Source organism: Sphaerodactylus townsendi, linkage group LG05 (genome assembly GCF_021028975.2).
Source record: "Sphaerodactylus townsendi isolate TG3544 linkage group LG05, MPM_Stown_v2.3, whole genome shotgun sequence".
Lineage (NCBI taxonomy): Eukaryota > Metazoa > Chordata > Lepidosauria > Squamata > Sphaerodactylidae > Sphaerodactylus > Sphaerodactylus townsendi.
Genome location: NC_059429.1, coordinates 95,019,513 through 95,046,912, shown reverse-complemented (window position 1 = coordinate 95,046,912; position 27,400 = coordinate 95,019,513). Strand labels below are relative to the sequence as shown.

At 41.3% G+C, this 27,400-nt stretch overlaps 1 protein-coding gene across 7 annotated transcripts in view; it reads right to left on the bottom strand.

Annotated features, from left to right (window-relative positions):
• MAGI3 (membrane associated guanylate kinase, WW and PDZ domain containing 3) overlaps nucleotides 1–27,400 on the bottom strand; it is a 204,678-nt gene that overhangs the window by 43,709 nt on the left and 133,569 nt on the right. For all 7 annotated transcript variants that reach the window (XM_048498947.1, XM_048498949.1, XM_048498948.1 and 4 more), the window contains exons 10-14: nucleotides 17,775–18,383; nucleotides 15,991–16,037; nucleotides 10,133–10,286; nucleotides 4,548–4,639; nucleotides 1,842–2,034 (exon numbers count right to left, since the gene is read on the bottom strand). In XM_048498947.1, coding sequence (XP_048354904.1) covers nucleotides 1,842–2,034; nucleotides 4,548–4,639; nucleotides 10,133–10,286; nucleotides 15,991–16,037; nucleotides 17,775–18,383 — 1,095 coding nt within the window. The remainder of the gene's footprint in view (nucleotides 1–1,841; nucleotides 2,035–4,547; nucleotides 4,640–10,132; nucleotides 10,287–15,990; nucleotides 16,038–17,774; nucleotides 18,384–27,400) is intronic.

The window sequence follows — 27,400 nt, the reverse complement described above, 5'->3', positions numbered from 1 at the left end:
GTAGCCATAAATTGATGCGATGTGAAGTGTTGGAACCAAGATGGGAGCAGCTGGAAGGAAGTGCTGCCCCCCCGCCCCCAGGCTTGATTAATCAAAGAAAAGCAATTTCTAGCTTTAAACCTCAGTCTGCAAGGAAGTGCTGCCCCCCGCTAGTATTTTGCAAAGTGGAGTATGTGCTACCAAATGTCCTAGGTTGTTGCAGTATAGCAGCTGCCAGCTTCTCCCTAGGTTAGGATCAGTGAGGGGAGGATAGAAATCGAAGCAATTATGCTTGGCAGACATCACAGTTAAGTACTATGCTCTCTCTTGCTGCAGCAAAGAGGAGTGGGACATGCCAATTCTTTTCTCTCCAGTGCCTGAAAACTAAGGCCCTGTCTACACAACTTAAACTTCTAACTATGATGGGAAGGGAGAGGGGGGAAAACTGAAGCATCTAATGGATCTGTGGGTTGCAAATCTTGGTTATAAGCTATGACAGAAATTCTGTCGCTTGTTAACCAGACAGGGCTGGTCTGAGAGTCAAGGAAAAACTAACTGATAATGTTTACCAGAGGGTCATGACTGGTAATCTGACTGAAGTAATATCCCTGAACAAAAGGCTATCCCAGCTAAACACCACTTCAGAATACAGATTTTTAAAAATCTTTTAGAATACTGTGGTGCTTCCCCTTCCCGCCCAGGGCCCTCAGGGGGTGGCTCCTTCCCTCCCTCCCTTTCCTGGGGGCTGTTTTCCCCAGTGGTGTTCTTTTCCAATTGGCCCTGAGGGCCAAGAAACAATTTAGCCCACAGGGCGCCTGGCTACAAAGGCGGCCCAAGCCTGGTCCTCCCTCGTGCCCTTCTCGCCTCCCTGTTGTGGGCTACCCTGAGGCTGCCGTAGTTCCCTCACTGATGGCTAGCCTTGCCACCCCTGTGAACACGCCCAGCCCTGTTGCTTCACAGGGCTCTGTCTGCTCCCAGCGTCAAGCTAAGGCGTCTGCTCGCACGCCTGTCTGTGTCCTTCCACTCCCAGGCTCTCTCTCTCTCTCTTCTAAGGCACAGAATCACCCACCCTTCTCCACACCCCCGCTGCAGCGGCAGCTCCCGAGCACTCGAGCTCTCCCTCCTAAATAGCCTTCCTTGGCTCCGACCCTCCCCCTCTCCAGCTGCCGCCTGTCAGAGCTGAGCCAAGACAGCTCAGCTGTGCTCCGGGCACGCCCCGGTGCCTTGATCTCCTGCACTTCCGGGTTTGCCGTCTTTGACACGACGCGCCTCCCTCGGGGCGGCAACGGAGAGGTGGATCGCAGCCACGATGCTTCGGCCCCCTCTCCCGTCGCAGAGACGGGGGGGTCCCAGCCACGAAGCCTCGACCCTTCCCGGGGACGTCGCGACCCCCTCCCCCGCGTCCGTCAGTCCGGCCGCGGGGCCGATCGGAGGCCCGGTCTGAGGTCCGGTTGCCAGGACCTCGCCCACGCCCGGACAAATACTGTATATACATATTGAGTGAGTCAATAATAAATATTTGCTCTTTTTACATCTCCAGATGAAACCACATAGGCTATTAAAGGTAGGATTCAATATAGTAACTTAAAGCAGGCATTGATTCATATACCCTGTGAGTTTACTGGTTCTTTCCTATCTTGGATAATTTGCTTGTGGATACTGTGGTATTGGTTTGCTTGGTATTTCAATACAATCTACTGCATGTATATATAGAACACAATAGAATAAATTGAAATTTGTTGCACTATCTCTAGAATGCACATCACTTGAAAAGCTATGGAACTTTTGGAATAATCAATCCCATAACAAGAAGTGACACCAAGCACAACAGTACAGACTTAATTTGTAGACACTGCACGTACCACCAAAGAAGACCTTTCTGCGGACAGTCAGTAGCACCTGGCCGTTTCGTGCAGCACTTGTCATTAAGTCCAAAACTTGTTTATGTGATTTCCCTTTGACCGTGATGCCATCAATGCATACAAGCTCATCAGCTGCACGAAGTCTGCCATCTTTCTCTGCTGCTCCCAGTGGGATGATAGCTCCAATGTAGATCTAGCAACCAAGCAGACCAGTTTTAGTGTGAGAAATACAAATCCAACAGAATATTTGACGAATAAGAAAGAAAATTCATTCCAAAATCCCATTTCCCAGAATACTTGAGAGTATACAAGATTGTGTGATATCTTATTAATGCTGTAATTCTTGAAATAAAAAAACCATATTATTATTTAAGAATGTAGCATTGTAAAGTGCTGTATGGCTATCTGTGATAGGTCCTGGCAGATCAGTGCCTATACTGGTTTCCTATTGCCTTCGAACTGGAATTTAAGGTGTGTTAGTGACCTATGAGGGCATAAGTTCATTGATCTAGCACAAGGGTCTTCAAACTATGGCCCTCCAACAATTCCCATCAGCCCTGCCACTTAGCCATGCTTGTAGAGGCTAATGGGAATTGTAGTCCATGAACATCTGGAGGGCCATAGTTTGAAGACCCCTGATCTAGCATATTTGACACACTATCTCTGTCCTTATGTTCAAATCAAAGTCTCCAAAATTAATTGGGATCACCTTCATGCTAAACTCATGTACCATCAGGACTGTAATGATGTGCAAAAAGATATTCTCACTTGTTGCTCCTCAGCTATACAATAACCTTCTTTTGCAAACATGACAAAGCCTGAACCAAGAACAATTCAAAACTTGTGTAAGGTATTTTTTTCAAATTCAAGTTGTTTTTTGGTGGCCCAAGACAGAGTGGGACAAAATGGTTCAGTCACTATACTAGTGTGTCATGACTTTAATTTTAATTTAGCAACCCACTTCAGCCTTTGAGACAGGGCAGGGTACATCAGATGAAAACTCAAGCTGAATTTATGGAAGTTTTTGAACATATCCTTATAGTGGCACACCTATGTTATCCCCTAAAGCACAGGAAAAGGACAAATATAAAAGGTCACCCTTGTACTCAGACAGAATGTTCTTTTATACTAAGTATACTCTTAATGTTCTGACCCGGATGACCCAGGTTAGCCCCATCAGATCATGGAAGCTAAGCAGAGTTGGCCATGGTTAGTATTTTAATGGGAGACCACCAAAGAAGTCCAGAGTTGATGCAGAGGCAAGCAACGGCAAGTCACCTCTGTCGAATATCTTATGGGGTCACCATAAGTCAACTGTGACTTGATTACACTTTCCACTCTTATAAAAACTTGGCTAGATTCAATGTTTTCTAATCATTTTTGCCAATCTGCATCACAAAGGTAGGTGCACTATGTATCATGACAATGCATTCCCCATCCACAATTGTATCAAAATCTACCATACTGTCCCAAACTATTGTAGGGTAACTCCCCTCCCACCACATGCTTAATAACCTCCTTATGACTTACAAATAATAACCTCCTTATGACTTAATAACCTCCTTGGACTTACAAAAGCTATCTGTTATGCAATACAACAAGTGGCAGGTCAATCGGTTACAAACCTCATAGAACACACACAAGCTCTTACAAGCTGTCAGAGATATGACCCTGCAATCTCTTAGTAAATGAAGTAATTAACCCAAATCTTAGCATCTGACCCATTTATTAAGAACTGAACTCTGCTGGGTCTAACAAACTTAAGAAATAATGAAGAAGGGTGCTTAAGTAAGGATATTTTCAATGCTCACTTAAAGACAAAGTTAAACTAAAATCTAGAAATGAAGCCAGAAAATGTTATATTCATTATTTAAAATATTTATGAATAACCTTTTTTTTACATTGTTGGCCCAAGGCAATTTAAAAAGTATGTTTACATATCCACAACAGTTAAAACCACAGACCTCAGGGGAGGGAGTGAGGGGAGTGACTGAGGGGTGGCATGAAAGGGAGGGGAGGGGGGAGGGGCCCAGCATCTGGACATGGCCCACCCACCCTAGCAGAAAGCGGAAGGGGAAGGGAGGGGTGGCATGCAAGGGAAGATGAGTGAGGGAGGGGAGGGAGTGAGGGAGGGGTGGCATGCAAGGGAGGGGAGGGAGGGGCCCTGGCATCTTGACATGGCCTACCCACCCTAGTGGAGGGAGGGAGAGATGTGCCATGCAAGGGAAGGGGAGTGAGGGAGGGATGGCATGCAAGGGAGGGGAGGAGAGGGGAGACCTCAATAAAACAGTTGTCCACACAAACAACATTTAACACATTTTTATGCCCCATTTCCACCTGATTAGGTTTTGCAAGGTGGACAATAAAATCAGCATAATTAGCAAGAACACCCTTTGGAAAAAATACTCTCAAATTGTCTCCTGAATGCAAATATGGAGATTTCATTGATAACACATTCCAAATTGCTGGTAACAACAAACTGGTAACAAATTTCAAATAACTGAATATATCTGTCTCTGTAATATGGAAAAAGTAAGCAGGAACAAGATGAAGCAAATGAAATATTCTAGTTCTGTGGTACAACACTATGCAACTTGAGATACTGATAACAATATAAACTAGTTAGATCTCATATATAAGTAAGATCGTATCAAGTAAATGTAAAACTTAACCAAGCACAAACATCCAACAGCTAATTTTACTCACAGACTGATCAGGTCCATCTCCTCCAAGAACCCGAAAGCCAAAACCAGACTCTTGTTTTCTTAGGAAAACATCCAAATCCTTTGTGTTTGGAGCTAACAAAAGATAAAAACAGAAGGATCGTGTTTTCACAAGGAGCTACATTTGACCATTTCAAAGGGTATGAAAATAAAATTCTTCTTTGGAAAAGGAAAATTAGTTAAAAGCCGGACGCTTTCAAGCTATATTACTATTAAGGGTGAATTATTACCATTTGCAGAAATTTCTGGAATGGTCTGAATCCCAAGAGATAGAAAAATAAGGGATACATTTATAGAACTCAGTTATTTGTATTTAATCACAGTTCTCTCCCTTTTTTGTTTTGTCAATGTTTATGTATGTGAAATTATTGTTTAAAATATTTTGAAAAACTTCCAAAGTGAAATTTTGTCAATAAGTAATTAGATGTGCCTGGGATGGTTCCAAGTTTTAGGGCAGGTCCGTGAAGAAAATGGGCTGGAGTTGTAAAAGCCCATTTTTTCCTTATGACATTTTTTTCATTTTTTCCAATCAAAAAATAAAGAAATTTGAGAAACACAGAAAACAATATACGATGAAATATTATTATTTTTCTTTGGAATGAGTGAAATGCTTCTGAGAAAAGGATTGACTCATTCAAATGGTATAGCACTCAATTGTTTGCTGGAACAAAATCAGGCAACTGGAAAATTTTGGGAAACACAAAAAACTCACGTGGAACATTTTTTTTCTCTTGTGGACGAATTTTTTTAATTATTCGAATCGAACACCTTTATTTATTTGTTTGTTTGTTTGTTTGTTTGTTTTATTAGACTTTTATACCGCCCCATCCCCGAAGGGCTCTGGGCGGTGCACAACATATAATGGCATATAAATAATTCAACATCAACATGAACATCAACACCACAAGGTAACAACAGCCTTTACAACTTTGGGCGATTTAAAATAACGGCATTAAAAAATTTAGCCACAGCTTTAAACAACTCGTAGCTGTGGCTATTTAAAACATATATAACCTTCTGGTTATCTGTAATACCTTCGTTTCCTTGCAAGAAAGGAATTATGTGCTTCTTCCTCTCTATCTCATAAAAGGGACAATTCAACAGCATATGAGATACTGTTTCCACAGAGCCCATACAATACGGGCATTTCCTCTCTTTTCTGACTGTGGAACTTTGCAGTACATATCTTGAGTATTATTCCCCAGTCAGTGTTCCACAAAAGCAATAATCAGATCATCAGTGATGAGTAATCTTTTTTTTTTCTGATGACTGCCTTTTAAGGCAAAGGATTTTTGCTTCACTATGCCTTTAAGAGCTTGGTAACTTTTGGCCTGCAGCTTATTCTACTTACTTTTCCAGCCAATCTTTGTTCTGAGCCTCAAAGAACTCCAGCTGTCTTTGAGTTCCCCTTTCTATCTGATATCTTCTCAGGTAAAGGCAGTGGAAAGAAAGACACAGTACAGTGGAGCTTTTGCTTTTATTCTATTTATAAGGTAAGAATACGGAGCTTTTAAAAAGAACTGAAATTTGCAACTGATTTTTTTTAAGGGACAGGTAGTTTCAGCCTGACTGTGTGTATATTTATTCAGAAATAAGTCCAATTGGGCTTAATTGGGTTAATTTCAGCCTTGAACATTAACCAGAACATGGGCGCATCCAAGAATTGTCAACTTCCAGGTGGTGGCTGAAGAGCTCCTGGGATTACAATCGATCTCCAGGCAACAGAGATCAGTTAACCTGGAGACAATGGCCATTTGAGAATGTGGACTCTATGGCATATTATACCCCTCTAAAGTCCTGTCTATCCCCTCCGCTTCTCGGGCTCCACTCCAACATCTCCAGGTACTTCCCAACCCAGAACTGACAACCCTGTGCATCATCTACTTTCAAAAGGAGTGGATCTAAGGATCTTATCCACAGATTGATAGCAATACAGGGACAGAGATCCTTTGACTTGGAGATGACAGCACCTGAATTTGGTAATCGCTAATTTCTCTTTTTGCTCTGTAAAATCTGGAAAAGTGAACTGCGTTTAGTAAACTGCCAACAAATGCTTTTAAGGTGGCACAGAACACATTTTCTTGGGAAACTTGTTGGTCCCTCTTCACTACTGAAAAATGTTATTTTGGAAAGGAATTTAACCTAATCATTGTACTGACCCTTTCAACAGCATTTTTGGATGTATCAGCACCAAAATGTCAGGGTATCATCTGAAAACTGTCCTGATGGGACCCTCCCCCACAAGTTTGGTTTAGGGGGAGTTGGGAGCTACCCTTTGCTAAGAAGATGGGGGCTACCCTTTTGAGGGTCCATAACTTTGGACCCCCTGAACCAAACTGAACCAAACCTTGGGGGTGCCATCATGACAGTCTCCAGATGATACCCTGACATTTTGGTGCTGATACGTCCAAGAATGTCCTCCCTGCAAGAATATCCCTAAATTTGCCCAAGAATCTTTGTTCTGCATTGAGTTTTCTGCATTGCTGTCAATGGGGGTTGCAGGCTGGGGGGGGGCACATTTCTGAAGGCACAGTCTCAAAACTTTCAGAGTCTCATCAGGAGACTGCCCTAATGACTGCCCCCAGGTTTGGTACAGTTTGGTTGAGGGGGGCCAAAGTTATGGACCCTCAAAACTGTAGCCCCCATCTCCTATTAGCTCCCATTGGAAACAATGGGGGATAGGGGCACCCCCTTTGGGAGTCCATACCTTTGGACTCCCTGAACCAAACCTCACCAAACCTGGGGGGTAGCATAAGGACAGTCTCCTGATGATACGCTGAAATTTTGGTGCCACTAGCCTAAAAACTGCACCCCCTGCAGGGCAAAAATGGAAAACCACTAAAAATATCCAAAAACAAACCCAGCATTTTGATGCCCCCCACAAGGTGATGCCCTGGGCAGCTGCCTACCTTGCCCAATGGGCATTACGCCAGTGTTGTTTAAAAATAAAGTTGATATTTTCCCTTGGGATGCTACCTGGGGAGTGATTGGAGAGTAGGCCTTAGGGTTCCATGCTTCCTTGCCTCTATGGCAAGAGATGCTAAAGGTAATACCAAAAACAAAGTTTATTTAATCCAGGAAATCCTCAAATTCTCCTCCTGAAGTTGTTCCTCCAGGGAAAGAGGGGTGCTGGAAGTGTCTGTACAAGGCTGAGACCCTCTCCTAATCTTCTCCAGGAACAATGTGGGGAGGGGCATCTTTATAGCTCTTGAACGATCTTAACAAACATAAACTAAGCTGTAATGAAGCTGACAATTAAAATTTAAAAGTGCAGGCATTAGCTTTTAGATATCTGCAGTTACAAATTATAAACATTTCAATCTTTGCACAGTGGTAGCACAAGCAAGTTTCAAATCACAGAACAACTGGGTTTAAGAATCTCAAAAGATTAGGAAGTAATTTTTAACAGTGCAGCTAGATTAAACTTTGACTGTACAGCAGGGGTTTATTCACATCTGGTTAAAGGTAGCTGATTCTGGTATCTGTTAAAAGGCAAGCATTTGCCAAATTCACTAGTTCAGAACCTGCTTAGTTTATGTTTAGTTAGCAAGCAATACTTGTTTGAAACAAATGCTAAATTCATTAATTTTGGCTCCTTTGCACTGAGTGCACATTTTCTTTGGGTTGGATTATTGGTTATGCACATATTTCTGGCAGTCACTGCACTCACAGATCAGAGAATCTCTGTGGTTTCCAAAAGCTCAGAAGACTTTTTCTCTGCAGGGAGAGCATGCATTTTGCTTTCTTCAGGCTTCCTTGCTCTTCCCTGCCTTTCCCCACCCCCACAACAACAGTTTCTTTTGCTCTTCCAGCCACCACTTAAGAAGGAATGAAAGGACTGTCTGGGCCAGAGAATTAACACTAGACCAAAGATGGCAGGGGAAAAAAAGCAGAAGGCAACCTCCTGAGATGGATGTTGCACTACAAGAACAAGGAAGCAGGGGGTGGGCAAAATGGCAGATTAGCTCAGCACTTTGTAGCCGGAAAATTACAGGTATAAACAAAAAACCGCAGGAAAAGTCCACTGCAAAGCAAACCGTGGGGTAAGTAGTGCATGCATAAAGAGCTCTAGTTTCCATTTTCCCCCAATAAGATTTTTTCCACTGACAGGCTAATGAAGGTTAAAAACTAGCCACTGGCAGCTCACCTATGGCAAGTTAGAACTGCCTTCACTTGACAAAGCAATAAAGCTTTATACTTTTTCAAATGCAAAAAAAGTGGTTATCAAATGTATGTGTGGCAAAACAAGCTAACAACTAGTTATAGTCTAATAACTTGTGGACTTACTTACAAGGCAGGGCTACTACAGGCTTCAGATAACGTTACTTATAATTTTTGCATCATTTAATGATTTTCTTAAAAATTCAATTCATATAGCAAATCACATCTAGGATATGATTATGAACATTAACGCAGAGAGGAAAAAATACTACCATTCTATCACTATTTAATATTTGTGGAAGATAAAATGGATTTGGTACAGTGTTTCCTAACGACTTATAGATCACATTGTGCTATTACCTCAGAGCATTGCATTTGGATTCTCATTGTGATTACCAGGTTACAGTTCAATGGGTTTTAATTGCCAAAAGTTGTTTGATCTTTGTAAAACTATCTGCATCCAAGTGATTAAAAACCTTAATGAAAGGCTTCTTAAAGACAAAAATGATAGGGTTCTATTATCAAAACTACATTTGCAAAAAAAAAAAGACTGAAATGAAGGAGTATGGAAATTAAGTTTCAACAAAATTTCGATGACAGTTACACAGTACTAAGTAGGTCAGTGTCAGAGCTGGCTGCCTATCCTTTACTTCATATATGAAATTCATTCCCAGCTAATGAGTTTCCAAGGGACAATGTTGATTTATTTGCATTTTAGTCAGATATACCACCACCACAGTGGAAACAGCACAGTTTCTAAAAGCAAGCCATGTAGTCTTTGGTGGTTTCTGATTTTACTTCTTCTATGTAGCATTTTATTCTTTTAGCTGGTGCTGTTACCAATTCTAGTGGCAGTTTGATATTTCTACAGTTATTTGAAGTGTCTGCATCATTGTTCAAACTGGCCTGGCATGATGTAAGTTATTATACTAGAAACATGCTAGTCTGTGATACAAGCTTTTTTGTACGGTATAATTCACAACATTTTTATTGCAGTCATCCTCTATTTTCTTGTAGAGCAGCCATTTTCTCATACACTTCTAGCAATGCCTCTTTGGGAGCCTGCTTACAATACCTTCCCTTTTCAATTATTTTGTATTTTGGAATTGAGTAACTTGGTTCCCTTAACATTTAAATTAAAAAAAAAACAGTTTATTGTTGTGGGGTTTTTAAAAAGGTGTGGGAATTACATGCTCTGGCTTGGAAGCTTGCACCTTTGCATTTTTGAGGCATGAGAAATATTAAGTCAGTAAGCCCAATAAATAAATAAATAAATAAATATACTTGGAGGCATGATTCTTTTGCAATGGTACTCCCTTTTCAAGATGAACATGAAAAGCAGTATTTGAGATCAGAAAGCATTTCTAGAACTCTAGTGCAATATGTCACACAAGTTCATATACTCACGTTTATCTTCAAATAATATTTTAGACTTCAGATAGACTTCTGAAGGGTCTAGCTTTGGGGAAGCTGACCTTACAGCAATGGGTGGAAAAGGCATGGGCTGCGGAACTGAATCACTGATGGCCTCTTGACTTCCTACAGAAGTTTCCTCTGTTTTCTGAAACAAATTCAAGAGCACAAGCAAAATAAATGGAAAAAGTAGTAAAAGGTTTAAACAGAAGAACATGACCAAAAGGCACATTCCAGTGAACTGTTTTAAAAAGGATATTATTCTTGGTTTTTTGTTCAACTTTACAGCCTTTACGATTTTTAAAATATTTTCTGTTTAAATGTGAAGTAACAGATAACAATTATTTAATTTCCCTAGTTCTTGATTGTTTTGATACTATCAGCATTTAACAGATGCACATATGATACTTGCCTACAGGTGAATTTAGAGTTGTTCTCCACTATAGGCTAGAGGTCTATTTTTGCTAAGAACCACTTGTGCTTATGGCTCCCATCTGGTAAACCAGGTTTGCTTGACAGGAATTTCTTGTGTAGTTAATCTATGCTGACTCTATACATATGAGGACAGAACTGTAAGCTGAATCCAAAATGAAAAGTAGTAAATCTATGAGAATGTGACCAAATAAATATATCTTGCACATTTCTCAAATGTAGGTAGATGCTGTAGTGATTAATAAAATACAAATTAATTTAAAAGTATTACTGAATTGATACTAACTTTTTGTCATTATGTATTTATTCAGTCAATGAATACTAATAGTACAGTGATCATTATGAGGAGGTCCATCTATTTTTTTGATGTTGAAATGGGGTCCTTGTACTCAAAAAGTCTGGGAATCACTATCCTTGTGATAGCAAGTAGACCTGCGGCACAGTGGAATGCTGGTGACCGAGAGTAGGAGAAGCAGCCTTGGAACTCAGCTGCAACACCACCATAGTAGACACAACACAAGAAGCAGTTATTCTTCAGTGAAGCGCAGTTTATCAACAGTGGAGTTATATACAAGAAGTATTTACAGAATCACAGAACAAACCGACAGCATGCTTCACCAACACAGAAATACCCTAGCCAGTGCATGCAGTCACATCTGTTCAGAATATATACAAGTACTGACCAATCAGAATAAAGGTCACATAGTCCAGTAGAAGCCGGTTAGAACTGGTTAGAACCAGCTCACCGCCTCAAGCAACACTCAGGTGAACTGTCAGTTAGATTAGAGTGATCTGCCTTAATACACAATATGCATCAGTGAGGTAAAGCTAAACTCTGACTTCCATTGGGACAAATGATAAGCTCTGGCCTTTCACAGAATCACATGAAATTCCATTGCTAAATTACCTAAAACATTACATTATATAATAAGAGTCCATCTTGCCTTCTTTCTTTAAAATTTCTGCTGGATTCATTAGAAAATATCTTACTATATAATTGAGCAGCATATTCCCAAAGATGAACCAGAAAAAGCAAGGACTCTGGGAGATTCAGTCCAGAGGATGCCATTTCTTATGCACAGAGGGGCTGATGGGACTACAACTCCTAGACTCCTCACTCAGCTGATAACACTTCTTAAAGCTTTATGGTCCGCACAGGGATGTTCTGTTCCTTGCCTGAGGCAACCCTTTAGTAGGGTCCTTGCATAGCTGTCCTATTTCTTGCCTGAACCAACTCTCAGGTAAGTCAGCAGTGAGCCTGGCCCCAGCTGCCAGGACTGAACAGGTCACCCCACCCCAGCCTGTTTGAGGAGAGCGGGAAGGCCTCTCTGCACCCAGAACAGCTCCAGCTGAGGTGGTGAGAGCGGGCTGTGGGGGGAGTGGCCTCATTCTGGCCACCCAGAGCACTCCAGGCAAGTTACCAGGAATTAGGCTGGGGGAAGAGAAAGAAAATGAGTGCTGGGGAGTGGCAGAAAGAGAAAGCTAGGGTAGGTGGCCTGAAAGAGAAAACAAAAGTTGGGGTAGGTCAGCAGAAACACAGAGAATATAGATTTGCAGTAGGAAGAGAAAAAGAGAGAACTGAACTAAGTGGGCAGACAGAGATATGTGGGGTAGGAGGGCAGAAAGACAGTTGGGGTAGCAGAGCAAGAATAGAGAAAATTAAGAAAGGGGGTGGCAGGATAGAGAGTGAGAGGCAGAGAAGGGGGAGAACAGAAGAAGAAAAAAGTGAGGGTAATGTTCTCTTGAGTCCCCATTTCCAAGTGCCCACTTGTTACAGCCTGTAGTATTTTTTCACACCACGCCCTCCCCATCTTCACAGGTACCCTGCTGGCTCCCCCCCCCCCCGCGCGCCCTTTGCAAACCCAGGATCCAGCTTTGCTAAGGGAAGGTGCCTATTTCCCATCTTCACAGGAACCCTGCTACCCTCCTTGGCAAAGCTGAGAACATTTGGGAGAAGTGCAATTTCAGTGTTTGTGCTGGGCGCTATTTCCTGTAGATATGCCTTGTCCATGTTAGATCCTCTGGGAGGATTAGTTTTCTAGGGCCTGTTGTATTTTTCCGCAAAATGTGTTTCATTGTTAATCAGTGAATAATTAGTTAACTTTCTTCAAAGAGTGATGAAAGGGCTCAAAGGTGACATGTTCCTCAGTTCAGTTTTCTCACTATGAAAATTTATCTGATTAAACATTAATGCACCATTAAATATGCTTTGGTCCCTGATGTAATCTCTTGCCATCTTCCTATATTTGGAATGTTATACAAGGTGGTGCAGAGTATAGCTCAAAAGTAAGACTTGGGAAATCTTGAGTGATGATCAAATTGCATTAAATGCACATGTATACAAGGGTGGAGTGCAGGCTGGAAGCCTTGCTTCCATGCCAGAAAATGAGGCACAAGAAGTTCTGATGTCCCCAAAGAGTCAACAGTGGTCAGCAGTCAGAAATCAAGAATGAGGATCTTCTTACAGGCGACTGACAGACAGTTCAGACTTAGAACAACAGACTGTGCAAGCTGCAGGCTTGTTCCTTAGAAAAGGCATCTGGTTTCCAGAACTAAATGGCCTTCAGAAACAATTTGTGAACTGAATGACAGGAAACTGACCTGGTCAGTACCTGCTTGTGTGACAGGATACCCTGACAGGACAATTTAGTCTTTCAGAATCCCAAGTTTGTAGGTTTAGTGGTCAACTACCACAAAAGGAAAAGGAAGGCTGGAACTGCTTTCAAAAAGGTGAAGGTGTAACAATATGAAAGTGAACTATGTAATAGTACAATCTCCTACCTCAGCATAGGAAAACAATAGGGCAGCACCGGAGGGAACAGCCATCCAGATTCCCATCACTCCAACATTTATAAGTCACCCTGGCCTGATGATTCAGTATGCTCACATGAGTAAATGCGAATTTCATAATACAATGATTAAGACACACAATCACTCTGCTGAGTTTTTCCTTTAATTAGTGAAGTATGATGGTCTCTGGGTTCCTTCTGCAACAGTGCAGTGGCCTGATCACATACTGGTCTTGGGACATTAATAATACATTGACAAGAATTAATCAATATTTACAAATAATTCTTTTATTCTACTAACCAATTTCCAGGTCTATTTAAGGATTACTGAAATACTGAATGTGAAACAATTTGGACACCAGCCTGAAGTACTATATCAATACTAAACTATAACTTCTATAGGGGAATTTTGTGTTGATTAGAATAAGATCTACTTTATAGTCTACTAATCTACACGTAGTCTAGTCCTTTTGTGTAAATAACAACTTCTGCTGCAAATCTCCCTGATTAACAGTGAAAACATCCACAAGACTCAAATGGCTTAAAACCAGAAGCTTTTAAACCTAAACTATGCAACAAATAACAATCCTTATAATTTTAGACAGAAAAAATAGCAACATACACCACACTATATTTACCGGTAATATTGTCTACATTTTATTTAGCTAGCAGATTCTGAAATGTTTGCTCCACAATGAGACGAAGCCTGAAATGAGACTTTACAAACAGCACTTAGGTTTTTGAAGAAGAATTTTAATAGATTCAGGTCAGCCAAGGAGAAATCCCTTAAGGATTTAACAGCTGGATACATCTTCTATGTTTATAGACACAAGAACTTGCCCTTTTAAAACTCAATTAGCTCACAAAGTAGATGCCACTGAGCATTCAATTTATGGTTAGTGAATAGTGCCTGTATTTTAATGCAGTTTCCTCTAGATCTCTGGATATGGGAAAGTTACATTAGTCTAAAAGTTGATGTGACTTGAGTATTCCTACTCGGCAAAGTCTGAATCAAGAAAATTTTATTTTTAAATGATATAGCCTTTTTTAAAACTATGCCTTGTTTTAATTACAGTGAACAACGTTTATGATCTTGAGCTCCTAAAGAACGAAAGCATTTATTTGCACAAGTGGATCCAACAGATCCTGTGTTCAATATACACTATGAAATGACTTGTCCTCTAAAGATTCTTCTGCAAATGTAATGGAATATATGTGGGGTGGTATAATTTCTGAGCAGATATAATTGCATTTGATTAGCATGATAGATTTGAATTTTGTTAAATTCAACCTGTTTTTTCACTGAATGAGTATTTTGCCAAGAGTGGCAACTATTACAGAAGTCAGACCATGAAAATTATGGAAGAACCTCACTCCCCACTCAAGCTGTTTGAGGGGAATAGTTTTCCATGTCTGATTCAGCTCCGAGACTGTCATAAAAACACTTCCATTAAAATTTATGAAGTTTGGGAAATGGCAATTAATTTTAATATTACATAGTTTGCACACAAATCTGATTACAGGAAACAGCACAATGAAAGATAACACAGAAAACAGACTGAAAGATAAGATACTGCCCCCAAACTCTAATCATGGAGGAGACATACACATGAAGATGCTTTATCAGACCATTGGTCAATCAAAGTCAGTATTTTTTGTTTAGACTAATAATGGCTCTCCAGGTTTCATGTTGAAGTCTTTAACATCACCTACTACATGAACCTGTTAACTGGAGATGATGGGGACTGAACCCAGGGCCTCTTGCATACCGAACAGCTACTTTACCGCTGAGCAACAGCCCCTCCTCAAAATGTGAACCGGAAAAGCAAGTTGAACTATTAGTTCTGGCAGGAGTTTTGAAGGTTACACAGTTTTAATAGAATACAGATTTTATATATGCACCTGGGAACACTGGCAAGAGGTTTACAGTACTGTTTGCCTGCTGAAGAGTACAGCTCTTCATACCTTGCTAATCCTGAGAAAAATTGTTCTGGCAATGATACACCTGCTTTAAGCTTTGTCCCCAAATGATTGACGGTTTAGCACAAAATCCTCCTTCCCTTGTGCTGTGGCTTTTGATATCCCCATTTCCAAGGGCAAACAGACAAAGAGCCATTAAACAATTTGATTAGGTTGGACAAAGGAAGGCAAGCCACTGATATAACTAAATCAACAGCCTTTCCTTTGTTGTCTAAGAAACAGCAGCAAAGAGGTCACAATACAACTGAGGGAATGAGTGAATCTAGACATCCTCTCAAAACAGCTCTTAGAAAGTAAATGGATGGGGAGCATTTATTTGTATCTAATTTAGTAGATTATTTAGACTATATATTTTAAAAACTGAAGAAAAATAACCATCAAGCACAAACAAAATCAATATCGGTTTGTAACTACTAGCTGACTTTTAAAAAACCAGTTTATAAAAATCTCCTTTCAGAAATTGCTGGTGTCAGTCACAGATATGTTTTTCCAGTGCCCTCTGGTAATCAGAACTAAATCTGTCCCTTAAAGAATCTGGGCTAGAGATTCAATGAGAGACCCCATGTATCTTTATGGACTTGTCGATGATTTGTCTTCTTCCTTCCTAAGCAACAAATGCAGTCAATTACAGAAACCCTTATCAATACTTACATTATCAATATGCGCAACATTAGAAGATTTAGCAGGTGAGGAAGGGCCTAAAATAGAGAATAAATATTAATATAACCCATTGTACCACTACATTTTCTATAGGTCTATTAATTCTCTACACCAAAGCTCACGGGTTAAGGTTTTGTATTGCAAGAGTCTTATCATGTAAACTTTGAGTGGGAAAAGTTCTTCTCACTACAAGATATCTTGAAACACAATATTCCCCTATATTAATGAAGATGGCATAATATATTGTTGTAGATATTAACTTACTAAAGAAACTCTGCTATTCATGGATCTCATGACAAAAATCCATACTACCATAGAAATCATAAAGATATATGATGCAGTAAAGTCCGATTGCCCAATGAAGTAGCAAGAAAATTGCAAAATATAGATCTGTGAGGATGTTTTAAAAGCATTTCAGCCACAGGTAATATCAACTTCTGGAAAGGTTCCTAGGTAAATTGTTAAGAGAAAAAAACTCTATGGTTCTGTTAAGACATGACACTCCTTCAGTTAATCCTAATAACGGGTAATTTTTTATCTTAAGTACAGTAATATAAAATTATACCCATGCATTTTCAATTATTTCTGTATTTTTATCATTATATAGAAAAGAATTTTTCAATTTAGCACTACTTAGTAAACATCTGGCACACTTGTGGAATTGTTCTACAAAACATAAAGCTCTAGTACTGAAGGACAACTTAACAAGTAGAAATACATGCTTAATTGATCTTTGTTCTCCCACAGAAATTAAAGATTAAATACTGTTTTTTACAATGAACTAACCTAAAAAGGGTAGGCAGACTTCCTTCCAGCTAACTGTCAGGAAAAGTCATCCCTATCCATCTATCTGCTCTGAGAAGGCTCAACAATCATTACCCGCAGGTGATATACAAAGTAATATTATACTGTTGGTCTGGGCACTTCAGTCAGAATAGCACAGGAATTAGTGACCTGATCCTGTTTTTCATTTAATGGCCTGATTCAACAAAACTGCTATCACTAAGGAGTTACCGGAGGTAAGCTCTTCAAAACATAAATGCAGAGCCTGTTAAAGAAAACAGCCTTACTTCATAATAGGCCAATGAAGAAGTGGAATTAAAAAGTAAAAAATAAAAACAGCTAATTAATGAGCATAAATGATAAAAAACCAAAAACTCACAAGCCAGAATCTTAACTGCCTGTGTTCCAAGATTAGTCTTTAATACAAGTGTGCTGATGATCTGTATGTCTGTGGGCTAATGTCATAGATAATATAAATATGGGTGGACAATTAAGACACATAAATAAATACATGAGATAACCTCACAACCCCAAATGACATGACCTACAGAAAATTTTTCCAGAAAAGGGATAGGGAAAAGTTCTAGCTGGAGCTACTTCTATAGCAACTGCAAGTGCAGAAATATAGATAGTACTATAGAATGCAGAATTAATGACTACTGTTATACTTAATGAACTGGATCCAATCTAAGTTTTCCTAATAGAAGGAATGGGGTATTTTTCACTGGTCCCACCTTCCTGCTGCAGACTTCTTTCTGCCCTTTATTCTGTACCTGAGGGTCCCCTTTCCCCCATGAGCAACATTTCAGGGAGATCAGTGGACTGTACTGGGGTGGGTGGGAGGGTGGAGCAGGAATGTTCTGTTCCACTTGAAGAAGTGACTTACATGAGTGCAAAATTTAATTTGAACCCAACTCAATGTTTTACAAGAAGCATAAAGAGGGATTTTGTAAATATCTACATTTTAAGATACTTAAAATATCTTTACCCACCTCCCCTTAAGATAAGAAGTGGGACTTCTGCTCCAATCGGGAATTGCTTTAGCACTTCTACCACCTGGAGATGTGTCAAGTTCTGCACATTCTGATGATAAATCTCTTTAACAATATCTCCTTTCTGAAGACCATGGCACCACTGGCTGTCTAAAATCATCTTCACCTTCTGCCCTGCAGGGCTGTCAGCTATTGCAAATCCAAACCCTTTAGGGCCCTTGATTAGAGGAATTGTAACCAGTTCTGCCTGAGAGCATCCTGAAGAAGATACTGATGCCCTCTGTTCACCAAGGTCTGTTGAAGGGCCATTCAGACGACCATTGACTAAAATATGTCCTGGTTTTCCATTCTGGTCCAAAACCACTGTTCCAGGTATTAACTCTTGATTGATAATGCAGGTATCTCCTTTTGGTATTGGTTGACCATTTAAGACGGGAGTAGCAGTAACAATGTCTACAACACGGTCCTCATTTTCATCAGGAAGTGGGTATCCACGACACAAAGTCATATTCACATACTGGTTGACAGGAACTAACTGAAACATCTGGACAACATCAGCATGGGTGTGGCCAAGGACACATGTACCATTTATGTCTACAATGACATCTCCTACAAAAAAGATGAATAGGACATTGTGAAAATAAATAAAAACATTTTTATACTTCAGAATACTCAGCATCTTTTTAGTAACCTCATCAAAGAAAAGTGGTATCAACTCAGAATAATACAGTCAGAGATTGCACCATTCCCTCTTGCACATATGTTACAAAAGAAGGATTTCCTACTGTGTTTAATCTGTTAAGAACAAATAGCTCTAAATATATAAATCTGAAGCAGATCAAGGGAATTGCCATCCCATATGCTGTAGTTCATTGAATAAACCAGTCTAACCCAATCAAAAATGCATCAGATTTCTCCTCTAGTACCGGCTTGCCAGAGTCTCTCACATTAAGATTTTTCATATTGACATACTTCATTAAAAATTCTGGTTTGGAAGAAAACAAATTAAGTATGTAGCACACATATTTGCAATTCTTGCACGAAGGAAAGTCAGTTTGCATTGGCCTCTACAAATTTGCCAAATCACATTCCTTACAAATGATGGACAAGTTTATAACCACCACTCTTGGTAATCAACATTGGAATTCAATCAACTTATTGTCTCCGTAATTCTTTTCTGTGTATATGTTCACAATTCTTTTGATTTAAAGACCTAAAACATCCACTGAGTATGACAGAGAATAATTAGGTGCACAGGGAATTATGGAGAACAAAATAACTTTCAGGAACAAAAAAAAAAGGGGGGGGGAGCATTGCCCTTCTAACTACAGATGGAAGGGAAGGGAAATCCATATCTCAACACATAGAAAAAGATTGCTGTAAAGAATGACTCACGCAGAATGTTCTCTTGCTGCTGGGTTTGCACCCAGTCTGAAAATAAAGGAGAGAGAGGTGTTTGCCTAGCCCCTAAAGGCACAGTCAGGGTGGTCACCACTTTGCAGCTGAGAGGAAGACAGATGCCTTACCAGGTTTCTGGGAAATTCTAGACACTGTTTCAGACAGGTGAATCACTCACATATATAAGAAAGTGAAACAATTACAAAGAGCTAACTAAAGTTACTGGAAATAAAGAGGCCAGAATTAACCTGTAAGGACAAGATGGAAGTGCTACTGGTGGGTGGAAGGTCTGACCTGGAATTTATGATGTCACTTATTCTAGATGGGGCTGCCTTCCCCTTTAAGGAACAGGACTGCTGCTAGTTAAACTGGTGGCAGCTGTGGTGAGGAATGCTTTTTACTAGCTTCAACTGGTTATCTAGCTATAGCCTTTCCTGGGTAGAAAAGTTCTCGATCCTGATGCATGCCCTTGTTACATCAAGATTAGATTAATGCAATGTGCTCTATGTGGGGCTGCCCTTGAAAAGTGTTTGGAACACTTTAGAACAGAAGACTGCAGTCAAGATGTTGACTGGAATGGGTCTTATGGACCATATACTTGGCTCATCTACAACTGCTCCCAATTTGGTTCCGAGCATAATTCAATATGCTGGTATTTATCTTCAAAGCCTTATATGGTTTGGGACCAACATATCTGAAGGACTACCTAATCCCTTATGAACCTGTCCAATCACTATAGTCATCTGGTCACCCTGTTTCGGTTGCCCATGAGTTCTGAAATTAGGCAGGTGGAAATCCATAGGAGGGCCTTTTTGGTCATGGCACCAATGCTCTAGAACTTTTTCCTCAGGAAGATTTGTGTCCCCTTCTGCTGCCATTTTCTGCCAGCAGCTGAAATTTTTTTTTGTTTCATTTGGAATTCCCTCATTGATTCCCCTATCCTAAACAACATTTTTATATTTTGTATGTATTTTAATTCTGGTTTTGTACGCATTTTAACTGTTTTTAAAATTATTTTAATTATATGTGTTTGAGGTGGGGTTGATTTTAACAGTTTTAAAATGAAAGTTCATCATGTGTGTTTTAAACTGTGGGATACAAATGCTGCAAATAATAAAATTAACTAAATTGTTTGTAAGAATCAGCCACAGGGAAATATTAACAACATCAATTTTCCTAAATAATCAAAAGGTATCATATACAGAGGCCCCTACAGCGGCGTCCCACCAGCATATATAATGCTGGTGGAGTCCTGGGGCCGTTTGCACACTGAGGTGTGAGCAGTTCCAGAGTAACCACAGCTTGCAGGGGTGCCTTCGCACAGAGGGTCAAAGGGGGTCAAAGGGCGGCATGGGCGTGCCTCCCCATCCCTGCGGAGCTCTGCAGTGAAAGAAGGTAAGTGTGAGGGAAAATGGAGGCGCCGAAAAGTGGCGCCTCCAACCTGGTGTCATTTCCACAGCGCCAGTAGGGAAACGCTGTTTCCCAAGGAAACACCGTTTCCGCCCCGGGGGGGTGGGGGGAGCACAGCCTCATTGTGGAGGGGTCAGTTGTGCGAACAACACCCCTGCGACAATGTTTTTACTGTTTCAGGGGCGCTGTTTTTGGCCGGTGTGGACTCTGCCAGACTATGCCCTCCAACATATCAAAGCTGTTATAATCTTTTTCCATTTAGTATTTTACTTCTAGCAGCAAGCACAAAAAGGAACAATTTGGCTTTTTAACAGAAGTAGGAGTGGAATGCACATCTGAAACACAGTTTGGAAATAGATCACACAGATATTCCACAAATGCGCTTGCAAACTTAGCACAGGCAATCACATTTTTGCATCTGGGCAAGTACCACCAGGGGCGTACCTAGGCAAACTGGCGCCCGGGGACAAAACCTGAGTTTGGGCCCCCCCCCCGCCCGGTGTATGGGCGGCCACCCTCCCCCACCATGACCAAACAATGATTTTTTGTACCAGCTCACAAAACACCTCCCACTCCCATCAAAACATACATGGCTCTCTCCCCACCAACTCTTTTCCTAATTTCCTAATCACAACAACCCTATGAGGTAGGTTGTTAGCCTGAGAAACAACTCCAAGCCAGTGCAAGTGGGTATTAAGCATGTAAATCTCTCACAAATCACCCCCCCAGCAAAACATTTACCAAACAAATGTCAGCGCATCATCTCTCTCACAAAACACCTTCAGTGGAAACAGCATCACTTTCAATGGTGTTTAAACTAGGGAGCTCAGATTCTTCTTTTAAATCTACCTTAAAGGGAGAAACTGGGGTCCCCGGTTAAAACAAAATTGAAAGTGATGCTGTTTGGGGGTGGATTCTCCCCCACCCTGAAACAGCATCACTTTTGAGGGCTGGAGATTCAGATGAAACAAATACCATATTCGGCTGGAATCTGGGCAAATTTGGGCACATTCGGACAAAAATTGTCTGATTATGTCCTGCCCAACTATGAACAAATGCGAATGCAAGGTATTTGGGTTGGGGGGGGGGGTATTTTTGGTGTTTTTTCAGCCTGCAGGGAGCGCATTTTTAAAGCTAGTGGCACCATGATTTCAGGGCATCATCCAAAGACTGCCCTGATGATACCACCCGAGTTTGGCGATGTTTGGTTCAGGGGCAGCAAAGGGGCACCCCAAGACATTTGCCCAAGATTCTTTGTTTTGAAGTGACTTTGCTCCATTGTAGCTAATGAGGAATTTCTGAGGCAGGCCGCACATTTTTTAATATCTTCACCAGACTTTCAAGGTGGCTCCAAGAGGCTTTTGAGTAATAGCATCCAAGCTTGGTGAGCTTTGCTTCTGGAGTGGGCAGGGGGGGAGAGTTGGAGAGAGTTCTGGAGAGCAGAACTCAGCCCACAGGTTTTCAAGTGTGCAGGAGCAGGGGAAACAAAATAAGCCTTCCTTGGGACTATAAAATTGAACCCCCCAGAAGCAAAGGTTTCCAAACCTTGGATGCTATTACCAGGAGGCCCCTCCTGGAGCCACCCTGAAAGTCTGGTGCCTCTATCTTCAAAAAATGTGCAGCCTGCCTACACATTTCAGAAATTCCCCATTGGCTACAATGGAGCAAAGTCACTGCAAAACAAAGAATCTTAGGCAAATGTCTTCGGGTGCCTGGAAGGGGTGTATTTTTAAAGCTAGTGACACCAAATTTTCAGGGTATCATCTGTTAGCTATTCTTATGATGCCTCCCAAGTTTGGTGAAGTTATGTTCAGGGGGACCAAAGTTATGGTCCCTCAAATGGGTAGCCCCCATCTCAGGTTAGCTCCCATTGAAAACAATGGGGATGGGGGCACCCCTTTGGGGGTCCATAACTTTGCTTCCCCTGAACCAAACATCACCAAATTTGGGTGGTATCATCAGGACAGTCTCTGGATGGTACCCTGAAATTTTTGGTGCTGCTAGCTTTAAAAATGCGCCCCCTGCAGGCCGGAACGTGAAAAACACTTAAAAATTTAAAAACACACGAACGACCTTGAAATGTTGGCGCCTCCCCACGTGACCAAATGGGGGGCGCCCGGGGACAAAGGGTACCCCCTGTCCCTAGGCAGGAACGCCACTGAGTACCACTGCCCTTCTTTGGAGCCTAGAGAATGATGAGAGGTCTCCTTCACCAATGTTGACCTCTGAGAGGCTCAGAAACCAGGAAGCAATTTTGCTGCTTTCTGAATGTGTCTGAGACTCAGCACAAGAATGAGTCTCCACTCTCAAATTCAGGCCAAAGCACATGCTAAGCTCAGTATAATATCCTAGTTAAGACCCTCCCTTTCCCCCTTGGTGGCTGAGTTTGGTCCAGCTATCATGGCATTGGAATTTCTTTTTTGGGGGAGGGAAGGGATTTTTCTCAACAAATTATTTTTTCAGCTCTCCCATTTATTTTTTTGTTTAAAACAATTACTAGCTGCTCTTCTACCGTATAGTAACTCAAGACAGCTTACAATGTAAATAATAATAAAATACATAAAAACCACAACTTTAAATCAACAATTTAAAACTGCTGGTAGGCAGAAGAATTGACAAATTCCATCATGAATAAAACTTGCAACTGCCTCCTAAAGATAAAGAGTAAGGGGGCCAGATGCGCTTCCCTGAGGCAGTTATTCCATAACTGTGGGTCTGCCACTGAAAAGGCCTTCTTTTTGTGTTCATACCAGATGAGCTTCTTTGATCAATGGGGCAGTCAAGAGGGCCTCTCCCTGTGAGCTTAGTTCCCAAGCAGGAAAGTATGGGAGAAGATGGTCTGTCAGGCACTGACCCATGTAGGATTTCAAAGGTCAAAACCAATACCTTGAATAGACTCAAGAGCAGATTGGAAAGAAAAATAACGGCTGTAGGATTGGGGTCACATGAAACTGGAAACTGGTCCTGACCAGAAGTTTAACCACAGCATTCTGCACTAGCTGCAGTCTCTAAATACTCTGCAATAACCCAGTCTATACACAACTAAGGCACGGATCACTGTGGCTAGATCAGGCTGAGCCAGGAATAGGTGCAGCTGGAACACCAGCCAAAGCTGGACAAAAGCACTCCAAAACATCAGCCACTTGATTTTCTAAGGTAAATGCTAAATTGAGCAGAACTTCAAGCTGCAAACCTGGCTTTTCTAGGGGAGTGTAACATTATCCAAGACAGGGAGATCTCAAGCCCCTGGTCTGCCTTTCTGCTAAACTAGACTACCTCTGTCATGTCAGGATTAAGTTTCAATGAAACTAAGCACTGGTTTAGAACATCAATAGCTACCTTGGAATGAGATGTAAAAGAAAGGAAGAGCTGGGTATCATCTGCATATTGGCAAACTAAATCTCCTGATGATCTCTCCCAGTGGCTTCATGTACATGATAAGTAGCATGGGGTAAGATTGAACCCTGCAGAACCACACAGGCCAATGGATATGGGACAGAGCAAGAACCCCCAGCACCATAGTCTGGGGCTGGCCTCCCATACAGGATGGTTCCCATATTGAACCATCAAAACACTATACCCCTTGGTCTCAGCACTGACAGCCAGCCCAGCAAGGATATCATGGTCAGTGTTACTGAAGGCCACCCAGGTTTCAGTAGAACTAAAGGGTCACATTCCCCACCTAGTTCAACCAAAGCAGACTCTTCTAAATCCTGACCAACAGCCAGACTGAAATAAGTCCAGAAAAAAAGCCTCTTTCCTAAGAAGGAACCACCCATCCTTGCACCCTGCCCTCAAATGGACAATTAGAGACTGTCCAGATGTTTTCCATTATGACAGGGTTTGTGCATTTTGAAATTAATGTATGCATTTTAAGGTGAACAATGTGCGCCTGAAAATTAATGTAGAATGGAAGTGTCTGGAGCTGACTTCCACCATTGTCCTAAACCTTCCATCCCATCTTGGACTCACCGCCCAACAGCTGATCTGTGGGAGCTATGAGTCAGTGGCAATAAGGGACAAGGTGGGGATATGGTGTGGGTGGAGGTTGCTACTGCCCCCACAGAAGTCACTGCCAGTCGTCCCAGCAGCAGAACAGAAGGTGACGGGGAAAGGCTCAAGGACAAGAAAAAGAGGCCCAAGCCAGCACGTGGCCCAACGCCACCACAGGCCAGGCACCATCCCAAACCCTGAAAGAGGCAGGCAGGCTCTCAGGTCATGAGACCAAACTGCTGATTGGCAGGGCATGACAGATGGTCCAAGAGCCAACAGAAACCTGGCAACAGGCTCTGGCCAAGTGGAAGGAGGCAAACAAGGTAGATAAAAAAAGGAAGGAAAAGGAGAATGGGGAAAGAGAAGACGGAGAGGAAGAGAATGGGAGAGCACCAGTCTGTGAGGGCAGCCCTAGGGCACAGTGAGTGTGAGGCCTAGGCCTTTTGCACAGCTGTGAGAGACCTGGCTGAAGTCCAGGCAGACAACCACTAGTGAAGGGAAGGAAAGATGACTGAAGGCTCTGACCCAGAGCTGGCACAGGGGGCACTCCATAGTAAGAATGGAAGAAACTTGTGAAGGTGGTAGTTGTTCTCCTGGCAATCCAGTGAGGCTATTTTGCAAAACATCTGGGGTGGTATAAAGCTGGGCCAAAGGGAACTCATGCACAGTGGTTTCTTAAAACATTTTAATGTTTTAACTTTGATATTTGATATGTTTTTTTCTGGCATTTTACTGTTGTCTGCCTTGGTTCTTACTTGGTCAGGGGAAAAGCAGATATATAAATATTTCAAATAGATAAGTACTCAATAAAATAACTTTAGAACACAGACAATGATTAAGAAAGGCCCACATAAACATTTCTATAACACAAAAACAGTATACAATGCTCTACAAGCCTGGTGTTATGTCATGTCATGCATGGCTAAGATAAACTTGCAACTAAATTTAGAAAATCCTGCAGGAATTTACAGCAGCTGTGATGTACTCTAGTCTTAGACTGGAGTCCCAAAAGCCAAAAGGCTGAAATAACAAATGATATTAGTTTTAAATCTACTTCAGTCTGTTAAATATCAAAGAGTGTAAACGGTATAGTACAGTGGTGGCGAACCTATGACAAAGGTGCCAGAGGTGGCACTCAGAGCCCTCTCTGGGGGCACGTGCAAACAGAGTCCCCCCCCCCACACACACATCTAGGCTGGCCTGGGCCACTGGGCTCAATTATTAGCATTAAACCTAAGACCTAGTTTTGGGAGGCACTGTAGGTAACCCTGTTAAGTGCTGTTAAACCCCACTGATTTTCATGCGAAGAACTTAAGCGTGATCCTTCACCTGGGAGTAAGCTTGGTTGCTGGCAATGGGGCTTGCTTCTGAGTAAACCTTCCTAGGGTCGTGATTCACCAATGGGAAGAGTTGCAAAGCAAAGCCACCAGCTACCACCAAGCTTACTCCCGAGTAAAGCATGTCTCGGAGCCAACCGTTTTTCTAAACTGAAACCTCAGTATTCAGGTTAAATTGCCATGTTGGCACTTTGCAATACATAAGTGGGTTTTGGGTTGCAATTTGGGCACTCGATCTCGAAAAGGTTCGCCATCACTGGAATAGTAGGATATTGGAGGTGGAGTTAATTAATTATAATATGAGTTTGCCAGATCAGTGCTGAACTGAAGGAGATTAGAAGTGCTACTGTTGCAAATTTTTATGCCAATGGTTTAATTCTGTTTAGGATTGCACTGTAAAATCAGCAGCTGATCTGTTTCATATAGTCAAACTCTAGAAATCCAGAATAAAAATCTTCAATAAATAATAAGCCATGAAACATTTTATTCGTGCAGAATGATCATGTTTTAGTTTGTAACACAGTGATAGAGGTATTAAAATCAAACAGCTGTAGATATTCTCTTTAGATGAACTCAGTCAGCAAAGGTAAAATGCTCATTAAGCCATTTTCAAGTATTGTAAACATAACAGTCAGAAACTAATTTTCAGCCACGCCTGCCTCTTTCATGGTCACCACCCGCTTGTGCAAAACAGTGGACTGGTCTATGAGAGACTCAGCAGCATTATCATGGTCTTTCAACCTTTCCAAGAGTGTTCTTGCATCAGTCAGAATCTTCTCCACAGTACAGCCAGCCTCATGCTGCGGCAGAGCCAGAGATGCCCAATGCTCAGCCTCTTAAAAGGGAAGAAGGGACTGCAAAAGGTGAACTGAGGGGGAAAAGCAGAACTATGTAGGCACTGAACCTAAATGGAGCATTCTATGACAAAGAAGGTCCAGCACGTGACAAATATAGAACTGTACTTTAATTTTTCAGTGGAAAGAGTATAGTTGAGGACTAAATGGAAAGATTAAATAAGCACATAAAAGAGACAGGAGTAAACAATTAATACTCTGAGTTACAAGCACAGATTTTCAAGGTTTCTTTATGATCTTACTGTAAATAATTACTATCTAAATCCTTCTGCTCACCTTGTACTATGGTTAATACTAAAAATTAATTCTAGAAACAACTGCACTTTAAAATGCTTAGAAGAAAGGGTATCAAATACATAAATGCATAGTCCATTTAACATTCATCCCAGAAACCTCACCATAGAGAATGCTACTAAATTATCAGAACCACCTACTGTTTTGTTTCTTTGAGCTCAGCTGCTGAACACTGCATAGGGTCGCTCCCATAGTCAGATACTCTCTCTCTCTCTCTCTCTCTCTCTCTCTCTCTGTGTGTCTTAAGGAATTACGTAGAATGTCTGTATTTAGGCATGCCAAATGCCACTCTGAAAGGCAGTGTCCTGGAGAAGGGCCTCGGGCAAGAAAGAGAAAACGG